Source organism: Ostrea edulis, chromosome 6, assembly GCF_947568905.1.
Source record: "Ostrea edulis chromosome 6, xbOstEdul1.1, whole genome shotgun sequence".
In the NCBI taxonomy this organism is placed as follows: domain Eukaryota; kingdom Metazoa; phylum Mollusca; class Bivalvia; order Ostreida; family Ostreidae; genus Ostrea; species Ostrea edulis.
Window position 1 is genome coordinate 57,207,230 of NC_079169.1, and position 22,548 is coordinate 57,229,777.

General features: G+C 34.8%; 1 protein-coding gene across 1 annotated transcript in view; it reads left to right on the plus strand.

Moving 5' to 3' along the window:
• The first annotated feature begins 1,976 nt into the window (after nt 1-1,976).
• LOC125647708 (uncharacterized) overlaps nt 1,977-22,548 on the plus strand; it is a 45,392-nt gene continuing 24,820 nt past the window's right edge. The window contains exons 1-9 of the mRNA XM_056140186.1: nt 1,977-2,025; nt 8,229-8,295; nt 9,089-9,144; nt 11,352-11,402; nt 14,042-14,085; nt 14,485-14,518; nt 15,230-15,260; nt 15,609-15,661; nt 16,856-16,888. Coding sequence (XP_055996161.1) covers nt 2,023-2,025; nt 8,229-8,295; nt 9,089-9,144; nt 11,352-11,402; nt 14,042-14,085; nt 14,485-14,518; nt 15,230-15,260; nt 15,609-15,661; nt 16,856-16,888 — 372 coding nt within the window. The 5' untranslated portion in view covers nt 1,977-2,022. The remainder of the gene's footprint in view (nt 2,026-8,228; nt 8,296-9,088; nt 9,145-11,351; nt 11,403-14,041; nt 14,086-14,484; nt 14,519-15,229; nt 15,261-15,608; nt 15,662-16,855; nt 16,889-22,548) is intronic.

Consider the following 22,548-nt stretch of genomic DNA (forward strand, 5'->3'; position numbering starts at 1 on the left):
CCCTGTCGACCAGTCACACCCGCCGTGAGCCCTATATCTTGATCAGGTAAACGGAGTTATTCGTAGTCAAAATCAGTGAGCTAAGAACGGTCTAACAATCGGTATGAAACACTTAAGACAGCATTTCACCCAATGATAGGTTGTATTGGTAAACTAGATCGTTATAACGACCATAGACTTTGCGAAATGCTTATATCAAACGAGATTTTTGAAACCCCTGTACCATCAACTTGTTTGTCAGTAGCCTGCCTCGATTTGAAAATTAACCATACGCAGAACAAGCTCTAGCGTATCGAATCAGTTGAGAGATATAAACACCATATGCAGGTGATAATGGAATATTGTATCTCACGTGTAACTAAAAAACTGATATTCAAATTTTGTTTGACCATTAGAAATACTTTAGTTAAACATTATAAACAATAAAAATGGAAAAATAAAATTAGAAATTTTTTTTTTTAGCTCAAATTGTGTCCATGTCCCTTTAACGTCTCTTCCGACCGATATATTGTGTAAATTTTCATGACTTTTGCAACAATTCACTACGATTGATTGATTGGGTATTGTTTAACGTTCTGCCCGAGAATTTTTCACTCATATGGAGATGTCACTATTGCCAGTGAAGGGCTCCAAAAATTTAGGCCTATTCTCGGCTCTTACGGCCTTTGAGCAAGGAGGGATCTTTATCATGCAACACCTGCTGTGACACGAGGTCTCGGTTTTTGCGGTTTCATCCGAAGGACCGCCCCATTTAGTCGCCTCTTACGACAAACAAAGAGTACTGAGGACTTATTCGAACCCGGACCCCCACGGGACCAATTCACTACGCGTGCCAGCAAACGCTTGCTTGAGTCACTCATGGTCAACTGAACTCGGCATGTCATGTGATCCAAGGAGAGAAGCCATTCGTTCGTAGAATGTTTGACATTGAGAACCAACTGAATCGCAAGGATGACAAAGTCTGACTCAAAATATTTCAACTTCTTAAAACCTGAATTCCTGTAGTCAATGTAGGCGATATCAGCCCTATTCATGGATGTTGGAAATGTTCGCTCTAAATGGTGAGTAAGAAGAAATATTAGTGACCCATTAGCAGTATTTCAGAGTGTACATTTTCCTCCCAGGTATCATTCGCATAGATGGAAGAATTGATTCTTTCATGACAAGAGGTTTGGATGTCACACGTTTCATGTCATCTTGACTTTTTCCAGAAACTACATTTGAGTATAGGTATTTTTGTTTAGCCTTTTCTTTTTCACGCTGGATTTAGATTTCTATCTGTCTGTGGGGATATTCTGAATCTTTCAATTCTTTTTTATTTCATTTCTTTTAAAATTTGTATCCTGGTATCGTATTTCTCATCATGCAGTTTTTATTATCTGGTTCAAGATTCGTATCTCTGATTTCACTTGTGTCAACCTTCTATTGTAGGCACTTCATCTAATTCCCACGACAATCGTTTATTTTTACATTGAAATGACCGAATTCCAGGGTCTTCGCTACGTAATTCACCTTGAAAGGCATATTTCATTTCCTGGATGGAAAGAAATTCCCTATGCAGGATCTCCATATTGGTCGAATAAAAACTAACTCATTAGATTTTCTCAACATTATTCGGAATTTTCGTCAGCAATTTGAAATTCTCGCTATCAAGTACTAGCATATTTATTTTTTGTGTTTACCCACTAACTTCTATTTTGAGTTCGGGCGTTGACAATATATATATATTCATTCAATTGATTTGTTGTAACATTTAATTTATATATAGTAATACAAAATAATTTCCCCTAAATATCCAATCGATTTATCGTAATTATTTAAAATCTATGTATTTGTGTTTTCTTAAGAATTGGACTATATTTATTTTGACAATATTTGTTAAATACCATGAGATACGAAATTACTCAAAGAATCATTACTGTATGGAAATCCCCTTTGTTAACTGTTAAAAAGCAATCCAATCATATGTTCGCTTCATTATTCAATCTCTAAGCGGACTGCGAGTATCTCCGCTGAAGTGATATGGTAAGAATGTTATTTAAATTTCGTTTCTAGGTCATTTGAGTATATCCAGGTGACCTATTGCAATTGGTTGTCATCCGTCGTGCGTTAACAATTGAACATTTTTAACTTCTTGATTACTGCCATTCCAATTTTTTTCAAATTTAATATGAAGCATCATTGCGACAAGGGGGACAAAAAATGTAAATTTCAGGATTCCTGCACCACTGGGGCCTGATCAAACTGACCAATTTCTAAAAATCTTCTCTACAACCGTAAAATGTGTAAGAAAAATTAAATGCATAGTGATGTAGAACATGAAGGCTTCTATCAAAACTGTAAATTTGATGGTCCATCCCAGGGGTTGAGGTTTTGGTATCACTGTGGGGCTAAAATGGTCAGATATTAAATGTATGAAGAATAGAATATTTTTAAATTCTTGATAACTACTATTCCAATTCTTTTCAAATTTGGTATCAAGCATCATTGGGATAAGGGGGACATAAATTGAAAATTTCAGGTTTCCTGCACCCCTGGGGCCTGAGGAGTGGGACAAAGACTGCCAAAATTGACTCATTTTCATGAAATGTTTTCTCAACAGCCGCACATTTGTAAACCCCCCCCCCCCCAAAAAAAACAAACAACAAAAACGCCACCCAACTAAATGCATAGTGAAGTAGAACAGGAAGGCCTCTAAATTATAAATTTCATGATTCTCGGGTAGAAGTTCTGATTCAAGGATGGGACCAAACTTTGTATATACAGTGTATATGCGTAAAACATTTAGATTATATATTTTTAATGCTATTGATACATGCACTAAATTGAAACTAAATACATGTAGATATTTCGAAGGAGTAGGTACATGTAGTCCTTTACCAAAATTGTTTTCATGATCCTAGAGGGTAAAGGTTTGGTTCCAGGGTTGGGCCAAAATAATTACAGTGATTATATTTTCTTTATCATTTGAAATACTACTTGAGGTTTGCTGATATGATAAAAAACTAAATGCATATGTAGGAAAAGCAAAAAAGGATGTACCAAACTTGTGATCTTCGCAACCCCAGTATGATGACTTTAGGATGGGTCCACATTAGTCATATTGTGTTAATGTTATATATATATATATATATATATATATATATATATATATATATATATTATGTAAAGCCTTCCATCAGTATAGGAACTTTCAAGGGCATTTAGAAAAAAAAATGTGTTTCGTAAAACTTATACATGTACTTTTGCTGAATATTAGTATTAAAAACAGGATTGTTTCTTCTAGATTTCATAGGCCTTAGGACTAGTGGTTCTTATGTAACTAATACTCAGGTGACCAATAAGGTCTGTGGGCCTTTTGTTTCCGATAGTTCTCACACGAAATCTACGTACGGCTGCAGGACCTCTGCGATTTAAATCTGCCCCGGATCGTGTGACTTCACACGGGATGCTTTGCAGATCCCCATGAATTTTTTGAAAAAAAACGCTATGTTTGAACACCTCAAGCTTCGTGGGTGAAAGTTGAGAATTCCTAATCTCTATAATGGTATTGGCAGACCCCGTAAAATGATTACTACACCTCTAAAAGAAGACTTCAGACTGGTTACGGTATCTCAATGGTAGAGCGTTCGCTTCGTAACTAAGAAGTCGTAACTTCGAGACTAATCTCGGTCGAGATTTGGCTCGGCTGAACCTTCACCAAATCTCGGAGTAGTCCTTCATAATTCATGTCTGGAAATTTACTATCAGATTCGGCCAGTTTTAGCAATTAATGTGCACTTAGGTGACACTGCTGTTCGCTTCAACTAAGTGATTTGACTGTTTTACTAAATCTCTATCACTATTAATTTTGTATTGCTTACCTTCTAGGTATGAAAATAGGCACCAAATTTTCCTTTCAAATGAAGACTTCCATGGCACAATATTTTATCTCCTGGAATTGAAGAGTTCCAATTGTCCAATAGTCTGCTTTATCTTGTTACCGATTCATTGTATTTTTACATACCTACTTACATATCGCTAATTTAAAAAATAAACTATAGGAACTCTTCAATTTTGGGGGATAAAATATTGCGCCATGGAAGTTTTCATTTGAACGGAAAAATTAGTGATGGTTTATTTTATGGAATTTACATTCTTAGACGGTAAGTAATACAGCATTGATAGCGATACAGATTTGGTTTAATAGTCAACTAACTAATTTGAAGCGAACAGCAGTGTCACCTAAGTGTACATTAATTGTTAGAACCGGTCGAAGCTGAAAGTAAATTTCCAGACATGAATCAGGAAGGTCTGCTCCGAGATTCGGTGAAGGCATCAGTTCAAATATTCAGCCGAGCCAAATCTCAACCGAAATTAGTTTGAGACCAGCTCGGGTTATGGCCACGTCAAACGTAAAGTTAAACCAAGGTAGTGATTACTCCTTCACCAACGTTCGGCAGTTAGAAGTTATAATTACGGGTCTTTCGAATATGACCTTAAAAACAGAGGTACCGTGTCACGACAGGCATTGGCAGGATAAAGAACCCTCACTGCTACGGCCCTGAGTGCTAAGCATAAGTCTGAATGTGTGGTACTTCACCTACAGCTGGTGAGGACTCAATATGAGTGAAAAATTATCTACAGGACGTAAGACAAATAATCAACCAATCGTAATAGCCCGTGGCTAAGGAGAAGTCGATCCTTACCTTTATTCATTTCACTATTTTATAAGTGTATTATGATTCTGTAGTTACGTAATGTGACTTATCTACCCTAGCTCCGGAGATTGGAATTACATGGGTTTACGAGGTCTTGCATTTATCATATCTTCGAAGCAGTATGGCGTCTCTGCAAACTCTACCCGAAACGTATCCAAGATGCCTCCTTTTCTCTCATGCTCAGACCGATTTATGTTGCATTCGTTTCATTTCCTAGAAAGCAAACATTTTTATGACAAATACATTTAATTTATAAGAATTGATGGGCCTGTGTCTTCTTTTATACGCATACTTCATTCTACCAAGTGTTAAGATTATAAACATGACAATTGCATATATTTTGATAGACGCTGAGTCTAGTAGTATTATTTGATAATTCTAATTCATGCTGGTTTTGCTTATCATTATATTCGGTGAAATATGCACATTTCATTGGTTTGTGTATCTTATTAAAATGATATCTGTTGCTTTATTTATCTTGTTACATTGTTTAAGAGGTATGGTTTTATTAATTGTAAATCCCTTCTCATTAACTTTTGCCCCTTCCAGAATTTAATATACTCCCTACAATTGTAAAATAATCATGACGATTAAATAAACTATTGGTTTGTATTTTTATAGAATTTATGAGATCCATCGCTGTTCTTTATCTTCACATTTCATCCATCTCTGTTCGTTATCTTCACATTTCATTCACCACTGTTACTTATTTTCACATTTCATTAATGGCTGTTCTTTATCTTCACAATTCATTCACTACTGTTCGTTATCTTCACATTTCATTCACCACTGTTACTTATTTTCACATTTCATTAATGGCTGTTCTTTATCTTCACAATTCATTCACTACTGTTCGTTATCTTCACATTTCATTCACCACTGTTACTTATTTTCACATTTCATTAATGGCTGTTCTTTATCTTCACAATTCATTCACTACTGTTCGTTATCTTCACATTTCATCCATCGCTGTTCGTTATCTTCACATTTCATCCATCGCTGTTCGTTATCTTCACATTTCATCCATCGCTGTTCGTTATCTTCACCTTTCATTCATCGTTGTTAGTTTTCTTCACATTCCATCCATCGCTGTTCTTCACATTTCACTCATCGTTGTTCGTTATCTTTACATTTCATTCACCACTGTTAGTTATCTTTACATGTCATTAATATCTGTTCGTTATCTTCACATTTCACTGATTGTAATTCGGTATCTTCACATTTCACTCATCGCTGTTCGTTATCTTCACATTTCACTCATCGCTGTTCATTATCTTTACATTTCATTCACCACTGTTAGTTATCTTCACATGTCATTAATCGCTGTTCGTTATCATCATATTTCACTCTTCGCTGTTCGTTGTCTTCACACTTCACTGATTGTAATTCGTTATCTTCACATTTCACTCATCGCTGTTCGTTATCTTCACATTCCACTCATCGCTGTTTGTTATCTTCACATTTCACTGATCGCTATTCGTTATCTTCACATTTCATTCATCGCTGTTCATTATCTTCACATTTCATTCATCGCTGTTCGTTATCTTCACATTCCACTCATCGCTGTTTGTTATCTTCATATTTCACTGATCGCTATTCGTTATTTTCACATTTCATTCATCGCTGTTCGTTATCTTCACATTTCATTCATCGCTGTTCGTTATCTATACATTTCATTCATCGCTGTTCGTTATTTTCACATTTCATTCATCGCTGTTTGTTATCTTCACATTTCATTCACCACTGTTCGTTATTTTCACATTTCATTCATTACTGTTCGTTACCTTCACATTTCATTCATCGCTGTTCGTTATCTTCACATTTCATTCATCACTGTTAGTTATTTTCACATTTCATTCATCACTGTTCGTTACCTTCACGTTTTCATTGATAACCGTCGCGGGTGGTCTAGAGGTAGAATGTTCGAACCGCTTGGAAAAGTCGGGATTCGAAGCGCGGCCGCGACAGACCTAAGTCGATAAAACAGGTAGTGACAGTTCCATCACCAAACGCTCAATATCAGGTGTAAATGTCACGGGTTCTCGGAGATGACCTTAAAACCGGATGTCCCTTGTCACAGTAGGTGTGGCACGCTAAAGAACTCTCACTGCTCATTGGCCGTAAGCGCCGAGCATAGGCCTAAATTTGAAGCCCTTCACCGGTCTTGTTGACCATGAGTGAAAAATTCTCGAGAGGGACTTTGAAACAAGATACAATCAATCAATCATCAATGACAAATTGAAATATGAATATACGCAAACAAAATGAATAAAATCATAAGAGAAATGAATAAGCATGAAAGCAGAAAAAAATTCTGAAATAAAATTGCTGAGGATAACTTGCATTTGTTTATACTACAAAATCGATTCAATTTTCCAGCAGTTGCTACCACAATGGAGGATAGGTAACGGATAGTCATCCCGCCATGACAACGCGGTTTACTCGAGATACCCGTAATATTGCGTTGGATTTTCCAGTAACGGGATCGCGATCAAATGGATTCACGTTGTCAGTATTGAAAATAATGGAAAATCCCCTAAAAATCGCAAAAGTTTGTTGTCGTTTTTAAATTCCATGTTCCACCCAGTGTTAAGCAATGACTCATCAGTATGGTAAGCACAATAAGATCTTTAAATACCTAGCTGCAATTCAACAATTCAAATTACCTAAATAATCACTTCTCTGTGGAAATTCCCATTGCATTGAACCATCTCCAGCAAGTGCACCAACTTGTCTGGTAAAATGTAAATATAATTGTATATTTGCTTTAGATAAATAATTTCCTTCTTAAACACTATTGTGAGTATCGTCGCTAACGAAATATGGTTAGAATTTTATTAAATTATGTATTAATTTTTTATTTTTTCGAATATTTCTCGTAAATTCTCCATTTGTTGTGCCTCGGTCACATATAGCCTACGTACAGTTGCAGATTTGAATCCGCGCTGGATCGTGTGACATCACACGGGATGTTATGCAAACCCACACGAACTTGAAAAAAAAATGCCATGTTTGGGCACCTCAAGCTTCGTAGGGGAAAGTTTAGCATTCCTAATCTCTATAAGGATATTGACAGAACCCGTAGAAAGCCTGACATGGATGTGATCATTACTTCATTCAAAGAAGATTTTGTTACCAGCTTTTCAAATCGTACTAGTCCATGGTTAAAGATAAATCTCGTGTGACAGAGTCATTAGCTTACTTGTGTCTACCTAGTGTAATCCGCTACCGAATTATAACATTCAATATTACATTAAGTAAACGCACGTTTTGTCTCTTTTAAATAATTTATATTCTATTGTCATTTTGCACTGCTAAAACAACAATTCTTCATTTCGTCTTGTACTCTGCAGTAAAAACTTCCCTTTCACATACAGCACGAAATGCAAACGCACTGATTAAGTTTCTGAAACAGTTTAAATTTGTTTTAACATGGACCAATTTATGCAATATTCAATTTCAAATATCCAATAACAAGAACAAAATTTTGAATCCTTTGAATTTCTAGGTATTTTCATTTTTTTAAAGGGACCAAGAAACAACCCGGTGAGAAGAGCGCATCGTAATCAAAACGGATACCCGAGCAATGCACATGGTATGATTTTTTCCCAATTAGTTTTACGTATTGTAAACTAAGACATATTGAACACGGCAATTTATACAAATCATGTAAAAATGAATAAATATTATAGAATAATTCATTTGAATACATGACTTCGGACTTTCAAGACGTTGACATAGATAAAATGAAATTCCTTGAAAATTGTTCTCTTCTTGGTGGTGTACCTCTAGTTTGTTTGTATTATGCGGTATTAAAGGGTAATTTGCATAATCGATGAAGCCGATTTATATCATCCACGATATAAACAAATTATACACGTATTACTTCATCTATATATTGGGCTAATTTTGTTTTAGGAATCTCAAGTTCAAAGGTCAATTGTTCCTCATGATGTCTTCATCGAGAAATCAAAACAATGAAACAGCAAAATAATGTTTAATGCAACTGGATAAAAAACATTAGTGAATGTTTTGTGTCTACATTTACCAAAGTTTTTTCCCTTCAGTAATAAACTTTTAAACTTTGTGTTTTATTTTCAATATAAACTGCGACAAACAAATGACCTTTCAACCTAACACAAGATGAATAAACATGTAACGAACAGATGCATACTTTATTTGCTTTATGGGGAGTAAAAAAAAAAGGAAGCAAGGTTAATTTCCGTGACTGCGCGATATTCTCCATACTTTCTTTGTTTTCATATCCTAAAATTCAAACAAACTAAACATTTATTCTTTAAAATACACCGTTCTCCACATACCTTCGACATCCCTAAATGTTTAATATTAGTACATGATGATAACACTGGTGTCGTTTCATTTAATAGGTACAGAAGACTACCCTCCGTACCTGCCTCCAGACTACCCATTGAGCGATCTCGACGTATGTAGCAAACTGTTTATATGCCCCCGCCACAAAGTTTTTATGCCCCATATAGTTTTACCCTTGTCCGTCCTTCTGCAATATCCAGTTTTCCGGACTTTTTTTTTTCTAAATGCCTTGAGGTGTTGAATTGGTTTTTTTTGTATGCAGGTGTATATTGATGAGTTATTGATCGATTTTGAGTTTTGTTCCGGTTCGTTGATTATTGATGGAGTTGTGCCCCTTTAATGTAGAAAAATGACTGTAACCACCAGCTTTCCGGACAATTTTTCAAAAGGCTTTGAGATATTGACTGATTTTTTGAATGCAGATGTATATTGATGAGTTACAGATCGAGTTTGAATTTTGTTCCGGTACGTTGATTTTTGATGGAGTTGTGTTCCTTTAATTTAGAAAAATTAATGTTAGGACCAGTTTTCCGGACTTTGTTCTAACCGCCTTGAGATATTGAACTGATTTGTTTTTGCATGTAGATGTATCTTGATGAGTTACAGATCAAGTTTGAGTTTTGGTCCTATTCCTTGATATTGATAGAATTGTGCCCCTTAAACGTAGAAAAATTGATGGATTTATTTTAAGTCTGTTAAAACATATAAAAGATTGTTGTTGAGTTTTTCATTGTACTAAATGCGTGTAACATACAATCTGAATACCATATTAGAAATGCTATACCTCGATGAATTTCCTACATTTGGCTTTACTGCAGGTGGGGGCATTCGTATCTTGCCGACACATTTAGCTTGATACTAGAATATAACTATTTTCTTCCGTAGTGTGTATAGAATGTATAGAAATCCAAAAAACCCAAATTCCTTTTTTGTTTTTGTTTTTTAAAAACCCTCACTAATCGTGTGGTAATATTTCTATGTCGGATCAGGCGGCCTTCGGTCGGTCCTTTGTGCCAACATATAGCATCATACTCATTGGTGGTTCATCCGAACCGTGGACAACAAAATAATCGGAATTGGAGCGGGAAGATAAACTTGGGTTTATTTGATATAGGTAGGGGTTTGGTCTGCTCTCATGGTCTTCCGCATTAATGAATTTAACAAGCGTTCACAGCAGAAACAACTTTGCTCTTTGATGCATCAAACGCATACCCGAGTAACTACCAGACGACCAAAGGCATGGTGTCATCATTTAGGATGCAAGAAATTCTAACAATTTTTATTAGACTATTTTAGTAAAAATAGAGTTTAATAACCTTTCATGATCATGCAACAGGATATTTCTTACAATTAGTAGATGTAGACCTGTAGTAGATTGTTACACGGTATAAGGGCAAGGAACATAATTCCTGTCATCGCGGAAAATTCTTCAATTTTAGCTTTATTTTTATTAACATTACTATTCTTTATTTTCATTTCTTTACATTTTCTTAATGTTTGTTTTCCATCAAAAGCACTATTGTCTGATGAATTCTACTAGAATGAGAAACCATTAAAGTGCAGACTCTAGTAACACACTTGTACATATATATGTCATATGTACATGCATACCAAGTAGAAAATTCTCCTTTTAAATATTGAAACAGTGTACATGCATTATGGTTAGATATATAGAAAAGCTAGATCGTGTTATATCAAGTTTTTGGGAAAAAATACGAAAATCGACTTACAGAGTTACGCCTAATGCGTAAAGCTATTTCCATAATTTAAGAAAGGTATATTTTTTTTTGTGGCGAATAAAAAAGCATGAGGCAACTGCACAACCGTAGTAATGATAATCCTTTTCATTTCCTGAGTCAAGTTATCACTTATGCATGTTTGAATATTTCCTCTTAGTTTTGACATGTTTTAGATTTTTTTCAGCCAGGTGCTTCAGATTTTGGTTGTAAGTTTTGATCCATTTTGATTTTTTAAGAAAGATAATTTGGTGGAGAAATTCAATTTGTAAATCATGTCGAGGTGTTTTGGCGTTGAAATATTACATTTACAATTAATGAGTTGTAAAATAAAAAATACATTTGAAGAATAAAATAAATCATATGGTTTTTTTATGCAGCATAAATCAACTTCCCATTTTTCAATTGTTAGAAAATTATCCAAAATTCCAATTTCATTATGCAAGTTATATTTCAAAGAGGTTTTGTTTTTAAACATTATTCTGGGTTACTTTATTTAAATCCCTTCCTTTTGCTTGGATTTCACCATTTGTTAATTTTCTAGAGGTTGAAACAATTGTTTTAATTTGTTGTAATATTTCAGAGTAATACGCCACGGGTCCCGTCAATCAATCAGTCATCATCATCGAATCCGGTAGGTATTCTCCATCAATTAGTCGTCGTTATCGGATCCAGTAAATATTTCCAATCAATCAGTCATTATCATCGAATTTGCTATGTATTACCAATCAGTATACAGTTGAAGGTAATCCGAGGGAAATAGGCTTGCTCTAGGGGAACTGAAATCGTGTTGACTTCCTCAAAGATGTATTTTAACCATTTTATTTTATCGATACAAACATTATAACCAGAATAAAACTTGAAATGAATACAATGTTTTAAACCTTGATCCATTTACAATTATGGTAGTCGTTTGAACGTAAACTGGTTCTTATATGGGGACCAGTTAACCCATGATGATTTTGTAATGAATATTCATGGTTCCATTTGGAATATGTCAGAACTTTTCATGTAGCTACGCTTTCCGAATTGGTGTACCAGTACATTGCACTGATGCACCTTTTATAGGAAAATCAGTGACTTTACGATGCTTTTAAGGGAATCAGCAAAATATATTGAATTACGTTTATATTGTGAAAAATTAGTAGAAATATAATAATCAATATCACATACCATGTGTATTCCTAATCAATCAGTCATCATTATCGAATTCGTGATGTATTCTGAAGAAATGAAATCAATAAATAAATGTTGATGGGAAAGAAGAAATCAAATTTTTTAAATGAAAGGTGAAGATAACGAAGAGTGATCAATCTCATAACTGGTACGTCCAGGGGTCTGTGTTTCCCAACTCTCTATTTTGTATTGTTAATAGGAGAGGTGGGATCAGGTGCCTAGGAGGAGTAAGCATCCCCTGTCGACCGGTAACACCCATCGTGAGTCCTATATCTTGATCAGATAAACGGAACCACCCGTAATCAAAATCAGTATGCCAAGAACGGCCTAGCAATCGGTATGAAACAAGTCAGACAGCATTTGACCCATTGATAGGTTGTATTGGCAAACTAGATTGTTATAACGGCCATACAATTTGCAAAATGCTGTCTTTAAACAAGATTGTTGAAACCCCTGCATCATCAACTTGTTTGACAGTAGCCTGCCTCGATTGAAAAACTGATTATACACAGAACAAGCTCTTGCGTATCGAATCATTTGAGAGATATTAACACCATATGCAAGTGATGATGGAATATTGCTACATATATATGGGAAGTTGACGATGAAGAAGATGAAATCATCCCGTTTATCATAAAGTTGATTTGTTACTTTGCCGTAAATATCTATTTTCAACAAAACTATTCAAGCATGAAACAGAAGAGGAAGACTCTGTGGTGTCTTTCATCTCGAGTTCACAGGGATATATCGAATCGACATATGAATGAAAATTAGCATTGTTAATACATAAAACGTCGTCGGTATATCTAAATGTCGCATTGAAGGCCACAGCAAGATATTTTTTCTTGTGTAGAAGTTTTTGAATAAATTCTGCTTCCTATGAATAAGAAAAAAAACACACCACATGTCAGCTAACAAAGGAGCACAATTCGTGCCAAAGAGAATTCCAACAGAGTGTTGGAAGACCTGATTACTAAAGACCAAGAAGATATTGTCAACGAGGAACTCCAGCATATTTTTAATTTCAACTTCAGAGTACTTGTGCGTGAAATCAGAGTGGTGTTTAACAAAGTATTTTTTGTGGATGACTAATCAACAGATATGGATATTTCCATTTTCCATTTTTGTTGAAGAAACAACTTTCTATAATGTCAAAAAAAGTCTGGGCTTTAATTTATGATGAAGAATGGTCGTGTAAAGTGTTGAAAAGTAATACATTTTGATGTTGTTGATTTGAGAAAAACTTTGCGATTTCAAGTTTACTAAACGTACTTTAGAATTTTTTAGAATACACATTTGATTTACACCACTTCTGGCATAATGTAGTGGCATAGTACGTTTGGGGTTTCTCCTTCACAGCTGTTAATATTTTCGTGAGGGGCAAATATAGATACCTGGTAGAACATTAGATAGTGTTTTCCATTATATCAACGTCTCGTGGGGATCCGGGTTAGAATAGGTCCTCGGTACCCCTTGCTTGTCGTAAGAGACGACTAAATGGGACGGTTCTTTGGATAAGACCGCAAAAACCGAGTCCCCGTGTCACAGCAGGTGTGGCACGATAAAGATCCATCCCTGCTCAAAGACCGTAAGCGCCGAGCTTAGGCCTAAATTTTGCAGCCCTTCACCGGCAATGGTGACGTTTCCTTATGAGTCAAAGATTCTCGAGTGGGACGTTAAACAATATACAACCAATCATTATATCAAGACATGAAAACATTGTATTAATTTCAAGTTTTCTGGTTTTAATGTTGCTATTAGTATAATAAAACAGAGAAATTGTATCATTGAGAGCATCAGCAAGGTGCCGCTTCACCGAGAACAAACCTACATGTATTTCCCGAGGGGAAGCCGAGGGAAATGTTTGCTGAAGAGGAACTGGGATCCTGCCGACTCCCTCAATGATATACTTTAACTGTATACGAGTAACTAATAAACATCAAGAGAGAGAGTCACACAGTGCATGTATAATACAGGAGAAAAAGAAATCATGATGCTAATAAAGATGACTTTCTTAAATTGCGTCTGTAAAGTATAACGTTGGATCTACATATCTTTTGTTTCTTGTTTTAACATTGATATCGGTTTTCACACCAGGGTTCGAGTTCGTATGGTCCGGTGGTGAATACAGCATCTACGAGGTATTTTATATATTTAAAACTTTGTCCTGAATATCCTCTGAATTTATTTTACTCATACTAGTGCAAAAATCACACTAGATTTTACTTAAGAAATGGATACCGATATAAGATATTTGATTTACTTTTCTAATTTGTCTTCCTATGTAATGTGTTGATATATTTTTGAATTTGTATAATTTTCATGAAAAATAGCATTATATAAAGAACATAAAATGACCAAAGACACGAAGAATACAAAATTGTCAAATTTTTGTGACCAGTTTGGATGTTGTTATATTTTAGTGCTCTATCTGTTTATCTATCTATCTATCTATCTATCTATCTATCTATCTCTATCTATCTGTCTATCTAAGGGTCTGATTCCCTTTTTTGAAATTTCTTATTATTTTTTTTATATAGTTCAGGTGATGAAAGAAATCCAACAATTGGCAATGTGAGTATAAACAAGTGAAAATAACAAACATATATCCTGGTTGAATAAATTACTTGCACATTCATAAAGTATTATAATATTCAATATCAATCAATGAAAATCTTTCCCATTAGATTTAGAATTATACGCTTAAATACGAAACGTATATCTAACACACTCACGCATCCAATCAACCATTAAAAACTGAAAATACGATATTTGAAATAAAGATGGATTACACGTAACGTAGAAGTTATGCACAGGCAATTATATCGATTGGGTTCAAATGTACTATAAAAGGATTCGAACCCAAGCGATATCATTGCCTGTGGTGTTATTGTGAAAGGTGCATTAGCTGCCCAAGTCATGTTTGCCAATTGCTACCAAAATCACTCAAACACATTTAGAGTACATAAAATCACCATAGATATGTCAAATTTCATACATCTTGCACTATTTTGTTGTAATTTTGACATTAAAATTTCTTTTGTTTACTACAAATGTAGCAAGAATGACAGAAACATTGTATAGAAGTACCTACTTCACTGCTTCACAGATTTTACATAAATTTCTATAAAATTAAACCCCCCTTTTTTTTTTTACCTTCTTTCATTCCAGCAATGTAATAACGATTCAGAATTTAATTTATTTTACGTCGTAGTTGACAGTTGATGCCCCTTCAAGACCTACACAGAAGCTACAATATACTAATATGCTATTATATAATTTCAGCGCCCTGGACCTGGACTCTATGATAATAATGGTAAGTTCAAAACGCACTAAGTTTTTACATTCCTTATGTTTGCTTGTCAAGGAATCAAAGATCGTTCTTTTTAAATAAAAGGTGGATACACAAAATACTATGCCTGTGTGAAAATATCATTAATCAATTATCAGTAAATGGCAAAAATCGTATACAATAACGTTGAATAATTTCATACTGAGAAAGTTACATTGCATAAACATTCAAAGTTGTGTGCATATTCATGAGATGTTTTACAGATGTGCATTGCCTTTTATTAGTTTTTAAAAAGTCAAATCTTATGACTCAGTAAATAAAAACAAATCATATGACGATTTACTTTGTACGGTTTTTTAATCTATGTTGTAGTCCCTACTATCAGAAGTCTTCCATCTTTTATTCCACAGCCAGATTACGATTATGTAAGTATACAAATAACTAAATACCATATCAAGTTTAGATGTCAGACAGCTTTAAAAATGATGTCTCAGTTTTATAGTCATGCTTACTATTTATTTATATAATTATATATTTATGTAGCAATATTCCATTGTCACCTGCATATTATGGTGTTTATATCTCTCAGCTGATTCAATACGCGACATGTTCAACGTTATGTCAGTTTTCAAATCGAGGCAAGCTACTGACAAATAAGTTAATGTTACTGGGTTCTAAACAGTCTCGTTTAAAGTCAGCATTTCACAATTTCTATGGTCGTTATAACGATCTAGTTTGTCATTACAACCTATCAATGGGTCAAATGATGTCTGGCGTGTCTCATACTGATTGTTAGGTCGTTCTTGGCAGCACACTGATTTTGACTGCGGAATACTCCGTCTACCCGATCGAGTTGCAGGGTGACCGGTCGACAGAGGATGCTTACTCCTCCTAGGCACCTATAAAATTGTAATGAAACTAATTGCTTTCCATACATGGAATTTCCCCGCAAAATGTTCAGAATCAAATACATCCATAAACAGTTAAATATTCACTGACTATGAAATGAAATAGTTCTTATCATTCATAAAACGAATCATGAAACAGCAGCTACATTGTAGCGTGTTTACTCGCGGAAGTAACAAATTGTTGATAACTTAAGAACTTATCTGGACAAATCTTGAAAACAAAATTCTGGAAAGACTAAATGCAAATGACAAGACAGCACAAGTTACGTGGTACTCAAGGAATTGTTCAGACCCAAAGGGCATCAATATGTTTCTAGGATTGAAAGTGTTTTCTATTAAATAGACATACAAGAAAAACCATTTATAAACATATATATTTTAGCAAATAAACGGGACAACTTACAAATACTAGATGAATGTAACAACTAATGTCAACTATATATACAGTGATGTGCTCTAAGATCGCCTTGAGAGTTCACGGGGTATCGCTTGTTATACCAGAGGACCACGAGCCCAATAAAAATGTAATTTGCAGAGTATGTACGTTGGTAGAATTAGTGCTAGCGTTTTTATACAGATTTCACTTGTGTAAAGCTTTTCCGTTTGTTCTGAAAAAGAGACTGGTCGTACCAAAAATAGTGTCGTCAATCATGTTTGTGCTCTGTGTGTGTGTCTATATCTATCTATTTAAATTGTTTAATTTTATTTCAGATACAGCAGCTTAACAGTTCTAACTCATTCAAGGTTGGTTTATGCCAAATGAATCTATGCCACATTTTAGGAGGCAGACATGAAATTATATTTACACATTTATGAAACACATACAAATTAAGACACCCGCAGAACTAAAACTTCATATTAGATTTTTATACACTTGGTTTCACATGTTGTACGTACTATATATATATATATATATATATATATATATATATATATACATGTATATATATAATATATGTATATATGTATATATATATATATATATATATATATGAAAGGTGAAGATAACGAACAGTGATCAAACTCATAACTCCTATAAGCATTATAAAATAGAAGAGAGTTGGGCAAACACGGACCCCTGGATATACCAGAGGTAGGATCAGGTGTCTAGGAGAAGTAAGCGTTCCCTGTCGATCGGTCACACACGCCGTGAACCCTATATCCTAATCAGGTAAACTGAGTTATCCGTAGTCAACATCAGTCAATTGATTCAATACGCGAGAGCTTGTTCTGGGTACGATCAGTTTTTAAATCGAGGCAGGCTACTGACATACAAGTTGATGCAGGAGTTTCAACAGTTTCGTTTAAAGTCAGCATTTCGCGAATTCTATGGTCGTTATTACAATCTAGTTTGCCAATACAACCTGTCATAGGTTCAAATACTGTCGGACGTGTTTCATACCGATTGTTAGGCCTTTTTTATGGCTCACTGATTTTAACTATTGATTTACCTGATCAAAACATAGAACTCAAGGCGTGTGTGACCGATCGACAGGGAATGCTTACTCCTCCTAGGCACCTGATTCCACTTCTGGTATGTCCATAAGTCCGTGTTTGCCTAACTCTTTGTTTTGTGTTCCGATAGGAGTTATGAATTTAATCACTGTTCGTTATCATTACGTTTCATCATAATATGTCGTAAACGAATCGGCCAGTGATTGGTCAGAATTTTTTAATAGCGTGATATTTTGTCTCCCTATTACGTTTTGTCCAAGAACGAATTGCCCTAAAACATTTTTATTGTATTTGATAAGCGTAAATTTATTTGCTTTTGTAAGCATCACAAGTGGTATTATATGCTAAGTTCAAGGTCCTTTTTAACTCTTTCAGAAATAGGTCTAGAAAGCCTAAACTCAAACTTGATCTTTAACCCAATGATAAGTTCATGCATGAGAAGTTCACTGTTCGTTATCTTCACCTTGCATGTTCAAGTAGCTGCAGGGATAGTCAAAATATAGTTTGGTTAAATCCCCAAAATTTGCTACATTCGAGGTTCATAATTCTTTCAAACATAGGTCAAGAAATTTCAAACTTGATCTGTAACCAATAAGTTCATGTATAAACTTTCAATTGGGCAGCTTTTCAACAGAAAAGGTGAATACAACCTACACTAATCAATCTCATAACTCTTAATGATAATATTTCTTATCCTTTCTCTCAGATCTTGCATCAGACAGCATATCTTCAGATGAAAACGAGTTGCTGTCCTTTAAAAAAGGACTTGGTTAAAATAAAAATGTTTTGAAACAGATTTATTAAATCTTAATTAAGTCTTGATAATAACGTTTGAGTTTCATATGTTAATCCGATGGTATTAATTTAACAACAAATACCATAATCCAATGATATGAACATGGCAACAAAAATTGATACTTACAAACTTGAATATCGTTTTTTCTTTTCAAAAGCTCCGTGCAACTTCATAGATGAATTCTTGGCACGCTGATGTTGACTACGGATAACTCCGTTTACTTGATCAGGATATAGGGCTCAAGGCCGTTCTGACCGGTCGACAGGGGATACTTACTCCTCCTAGGCACATGATCCCACCTCTGGTATATCCAGAGGTCTGTGTTTGTCCAACTCTTTATTTTGTATTGCTTATAGGAGTTATGAGATTGATCACTGTTCGCTATCTTCACCTTTTATGATGTCCAGTTTAAAATATGAACAACAATACTAGTGTATTACCTCTTTAGTAGCTCTCTGTTAAGTAAACTACCAACAAACCTGATAAAACAGACACATATGTCAGTTTGACCCGTGACCATGTGGCCTCAAAATCAATATGGGTAATCTTCTGAAGATGTACTGGTGTACCAAGTTTGATGTCTGTCAAGGAAAGGGTTCTCTAGACATTGAATGGTCAGTATATTCCTATGCCTAGTTTGACCCTTGACCTTATGACCTCAAAATCAATAGGGATCATCTACTCCCTAGGATGTACCAGTGTGCCAAGTTTGATGTTTTACAAACAAAGGGTTCTAAAGATATTGAGCGGACTTTATATTCCTATGTCCAGAGTAGATTGACCCTTGACCTTTTGACCTGAAAAACAATAGGGGTCCTTTTCTACTCATAACCAACCCACATATGAAATAACATTATCATCAAGTGAATGGTTCTCAAGATATTGAGTGGACAACATGTTGTCTACGGACCGACCGACAGGTGCAAACCAATATGCCCCTCTTCTTTGAAGGGGACATAAAAATTGTCATTTTGGGCAGTTTTTGCGCTGCCCCTAAGGCTCCAGGGGCGCAGGAATCCTGAAATTTGGAATTTATGTTCCCTTTGTTCCAAATATGTTTCATACTAAATATGAAAAGGATTGGAATGATAGTTATCAAGAAAAAGTTAACAAGATGTGTTTGTGAAACACAAATGCCCCCAATAATGGCCAATTCCGAAGATGACCAAGGTCAAAAGGACAAATATCTTGGTACCAGTAGAAAGATCTTGTCACAAGAAATGCTCATTACAATATGAAATCTCCAATATTTACCATTTAGAAGTTATGACCTATGTAAAATATAATAATTTAAAAGTAGGTCAAATGTCAAGGTCAAAAGGTTGAGTACCAACGGAAAGGTTTTCCCACAAGGAATGCTCATGTGAAATATCAAAGCTCTATCACTTACTGTTCAAAAGTTATTAGCAAGGTTAAAGTTTCAGACAGAATGACAGACAGGACAAAAACAATATGCCCCCGATCTTCGATCTCGGGGGCATAAAAACATTTATTTTACACGAAAACAAGAGAAATCCTAATAAGACTACGTTAGATAACCGCTTTTGGTGTAAAGAAATACACATTGAAGAATAATTGCCTTGCAAGACATTAATTATTTAATCATAAAAAATTCTGTACATAATTCATGTGCCTGCTTTGAGGATAAAAAGTGTTTAAATTAATCAAATCGTGCAGTTATTCCTGAAATATATAATATGGAGCAACTTTCATTGAATCAAATTTTTGGTGACAAAATGAAAGCAAATGCCCCTTTGAATACACATATTGATAATTCAGTACATGCAAAATTACAGCCAGTGTTTCTGTAAGACATTTTGTTTATACCCCAAATGTGACAATATATTGCTTAGTTTACGTGTTCAAAGCATTGTGTATAAAAGTTCATTATTTGACCCCTGGGTCGAGGCCTCTACTGATGGACTGTTAGTCCCCGAGGGTCTCTACAGCCCAGTGGCTAAGTACTCCGTTACTAGCTTGAAAATACGGATGTATATTGAATTGCTGTTATAAAATTTAAAAATTAATTTCAAAATTAAGGATTATCTCCCTCACGCATAGCTCTTATCCTTGGACGAATTTGACTCCACTTTTTTGGCACACTGTTTTCCCCTATAATAGCTCTAAACCTTCATTGTTATTTCGGATTTCAAACATTTCGGTTGAGCATCACTGAAGAGACATTATTTGTCGAAATGCGCATCTGGTGCATCAAAATTGGTACCGTATAAGTTTTACTTGATGAAGAAATGAATAACAAAATTCAGTGAATGCATTTAAAATTATATTTGTACATGTACATACATTTCAAGACTAAATATACTGTCGTTTGCCCAGTTCCGGATCACATTTTTATTTAACGATTGCTGGAGATACCAGGAAGATAATTTAGGTTTCAATCTTCTTGTGAGAAGATCAGAAGTTTCTCAAATGAAAAAGCATTTAAATTGTCTTAAAATTGCTGTAAATGTCACAGGTCTTTACATTTTCAATACCCAAGTTCATAGGTCCGTTCCGCATCACACCACCAATTCCGAATCACGGAGATGTTTGAAACGACTGCATGCCGATTCGAACATTGCACTGACTGATCCGATCCTACATTCAATCGGTCCCATACTTTAAATCAGTATGTCTGTATGTTTATTCCGCTTAAGATAAACCTAGTTTTTGTAGAAATAAAAATAAATCAGACGCTAGTTTAATTTGAACAATATTCATAGCTTCACATTTAGACGTAGCCAAAAGGTGGCATTCAAAACTCTCTTCATTAGCATTTATAATTATCTTTCTCTGAGGCTGTTCATAATATAACATTATATTTACACAGAAAAACAATTTCTCGCCATTTTCTTGCGGTTTTGGCAAGGGTGGGAAACTTGGAATGAAAAAAGTTTTAAAATTAAATATGCTAAAGTTGACTAAACTACAGTATGCATTTTAAATATTAAATTCAAGAAGTAAATCTAGACGCAATGCATAGTATATTAACAGTCTCAATTTTTTAATTTAAAGAAAAGTTTGTTGAGTTTATAAAAAAAAAATGTGTGCGTTTATATCTGACACTACTTCTATAAATCCAAGAGTGCCTTTAATATGAACTGAAATATTGCTCAAAGTTGAAAACTTAGTTCAATATTTCGCGCGAGACACGACTGATCCGAAATTGGTTCAGCAGATAAAGAAATAGTTATTGATGCTATTACTAAAAGATTTATTAATTAAATGCATTAATGTTTGTGCAAGAAACGTGGTTATACTTTAGCTACAGACTTTTCCCCACAACGCGATTTTTCCCACGCGTGAAAATTACCAAGATGTCGAAGTGTATTATAGAAGTGTGACAAGTAATAAACCTGGGTTGAATAAAAATTACCTCAGTAATCATTTCAAACGTGATTTACCTTTCTGAGTAAAAATCATTTCAATAATTAGTACATTGTACTTTTAGAAAATAATTACAAAGTGATTCGGAATTGGCAATGATCCGAGATTGGGTAAAAGACTAATTTGTTTTTGTTAAAAACTGTCTTTCCAACTATCCACCACTAAAGTTCATGGTTGTGTTTGTAAGATCTACACCCCCGTTATTTTTGGTTATTATTACAACTAATACCGGCATAGTTGTCCTCGGCTCGAGTGTGCCTCGGAGTGTCTCCGCATGTTTTAAAAATATTCGATGTTGTTCAGGTTTTGCTGTCACAGTTGAAATATCATTATTTCCAAGCGCAGTCATGACTTCGTTAAAAACTAAAATAAAAAATGGAGCGGAAAATGAACCAAAAAATTCCGGAAGCGGGAAATTTAAATTAATATTATGTCTTACGTTCTATTTAAATACGAGCGCTCGGATCCGACGAACAAGAAATTATATTGGTGTCGCCTTAGGGCAGTTATGTTCATTTTAGAGTTCATTGCCTATTTCTGTGCTTTATATATAAAATACTTCGAATGCAATGTGTATCATGTATGACCCTCTTAAAATGTACGTTAAATAACTATATTCCATTTCCATTCTCAATGACCGTGTAGCGTGCGACAGCGTGGCGAGAATTTCATCGTCATCGAAAGCAAGTTTTTTAAAGACTTGCCTAGATGGTCGAGCGGTCTAGCGCGTTGGTTACACGCTGCTAGGAGATTTGGTTCCGCAGGT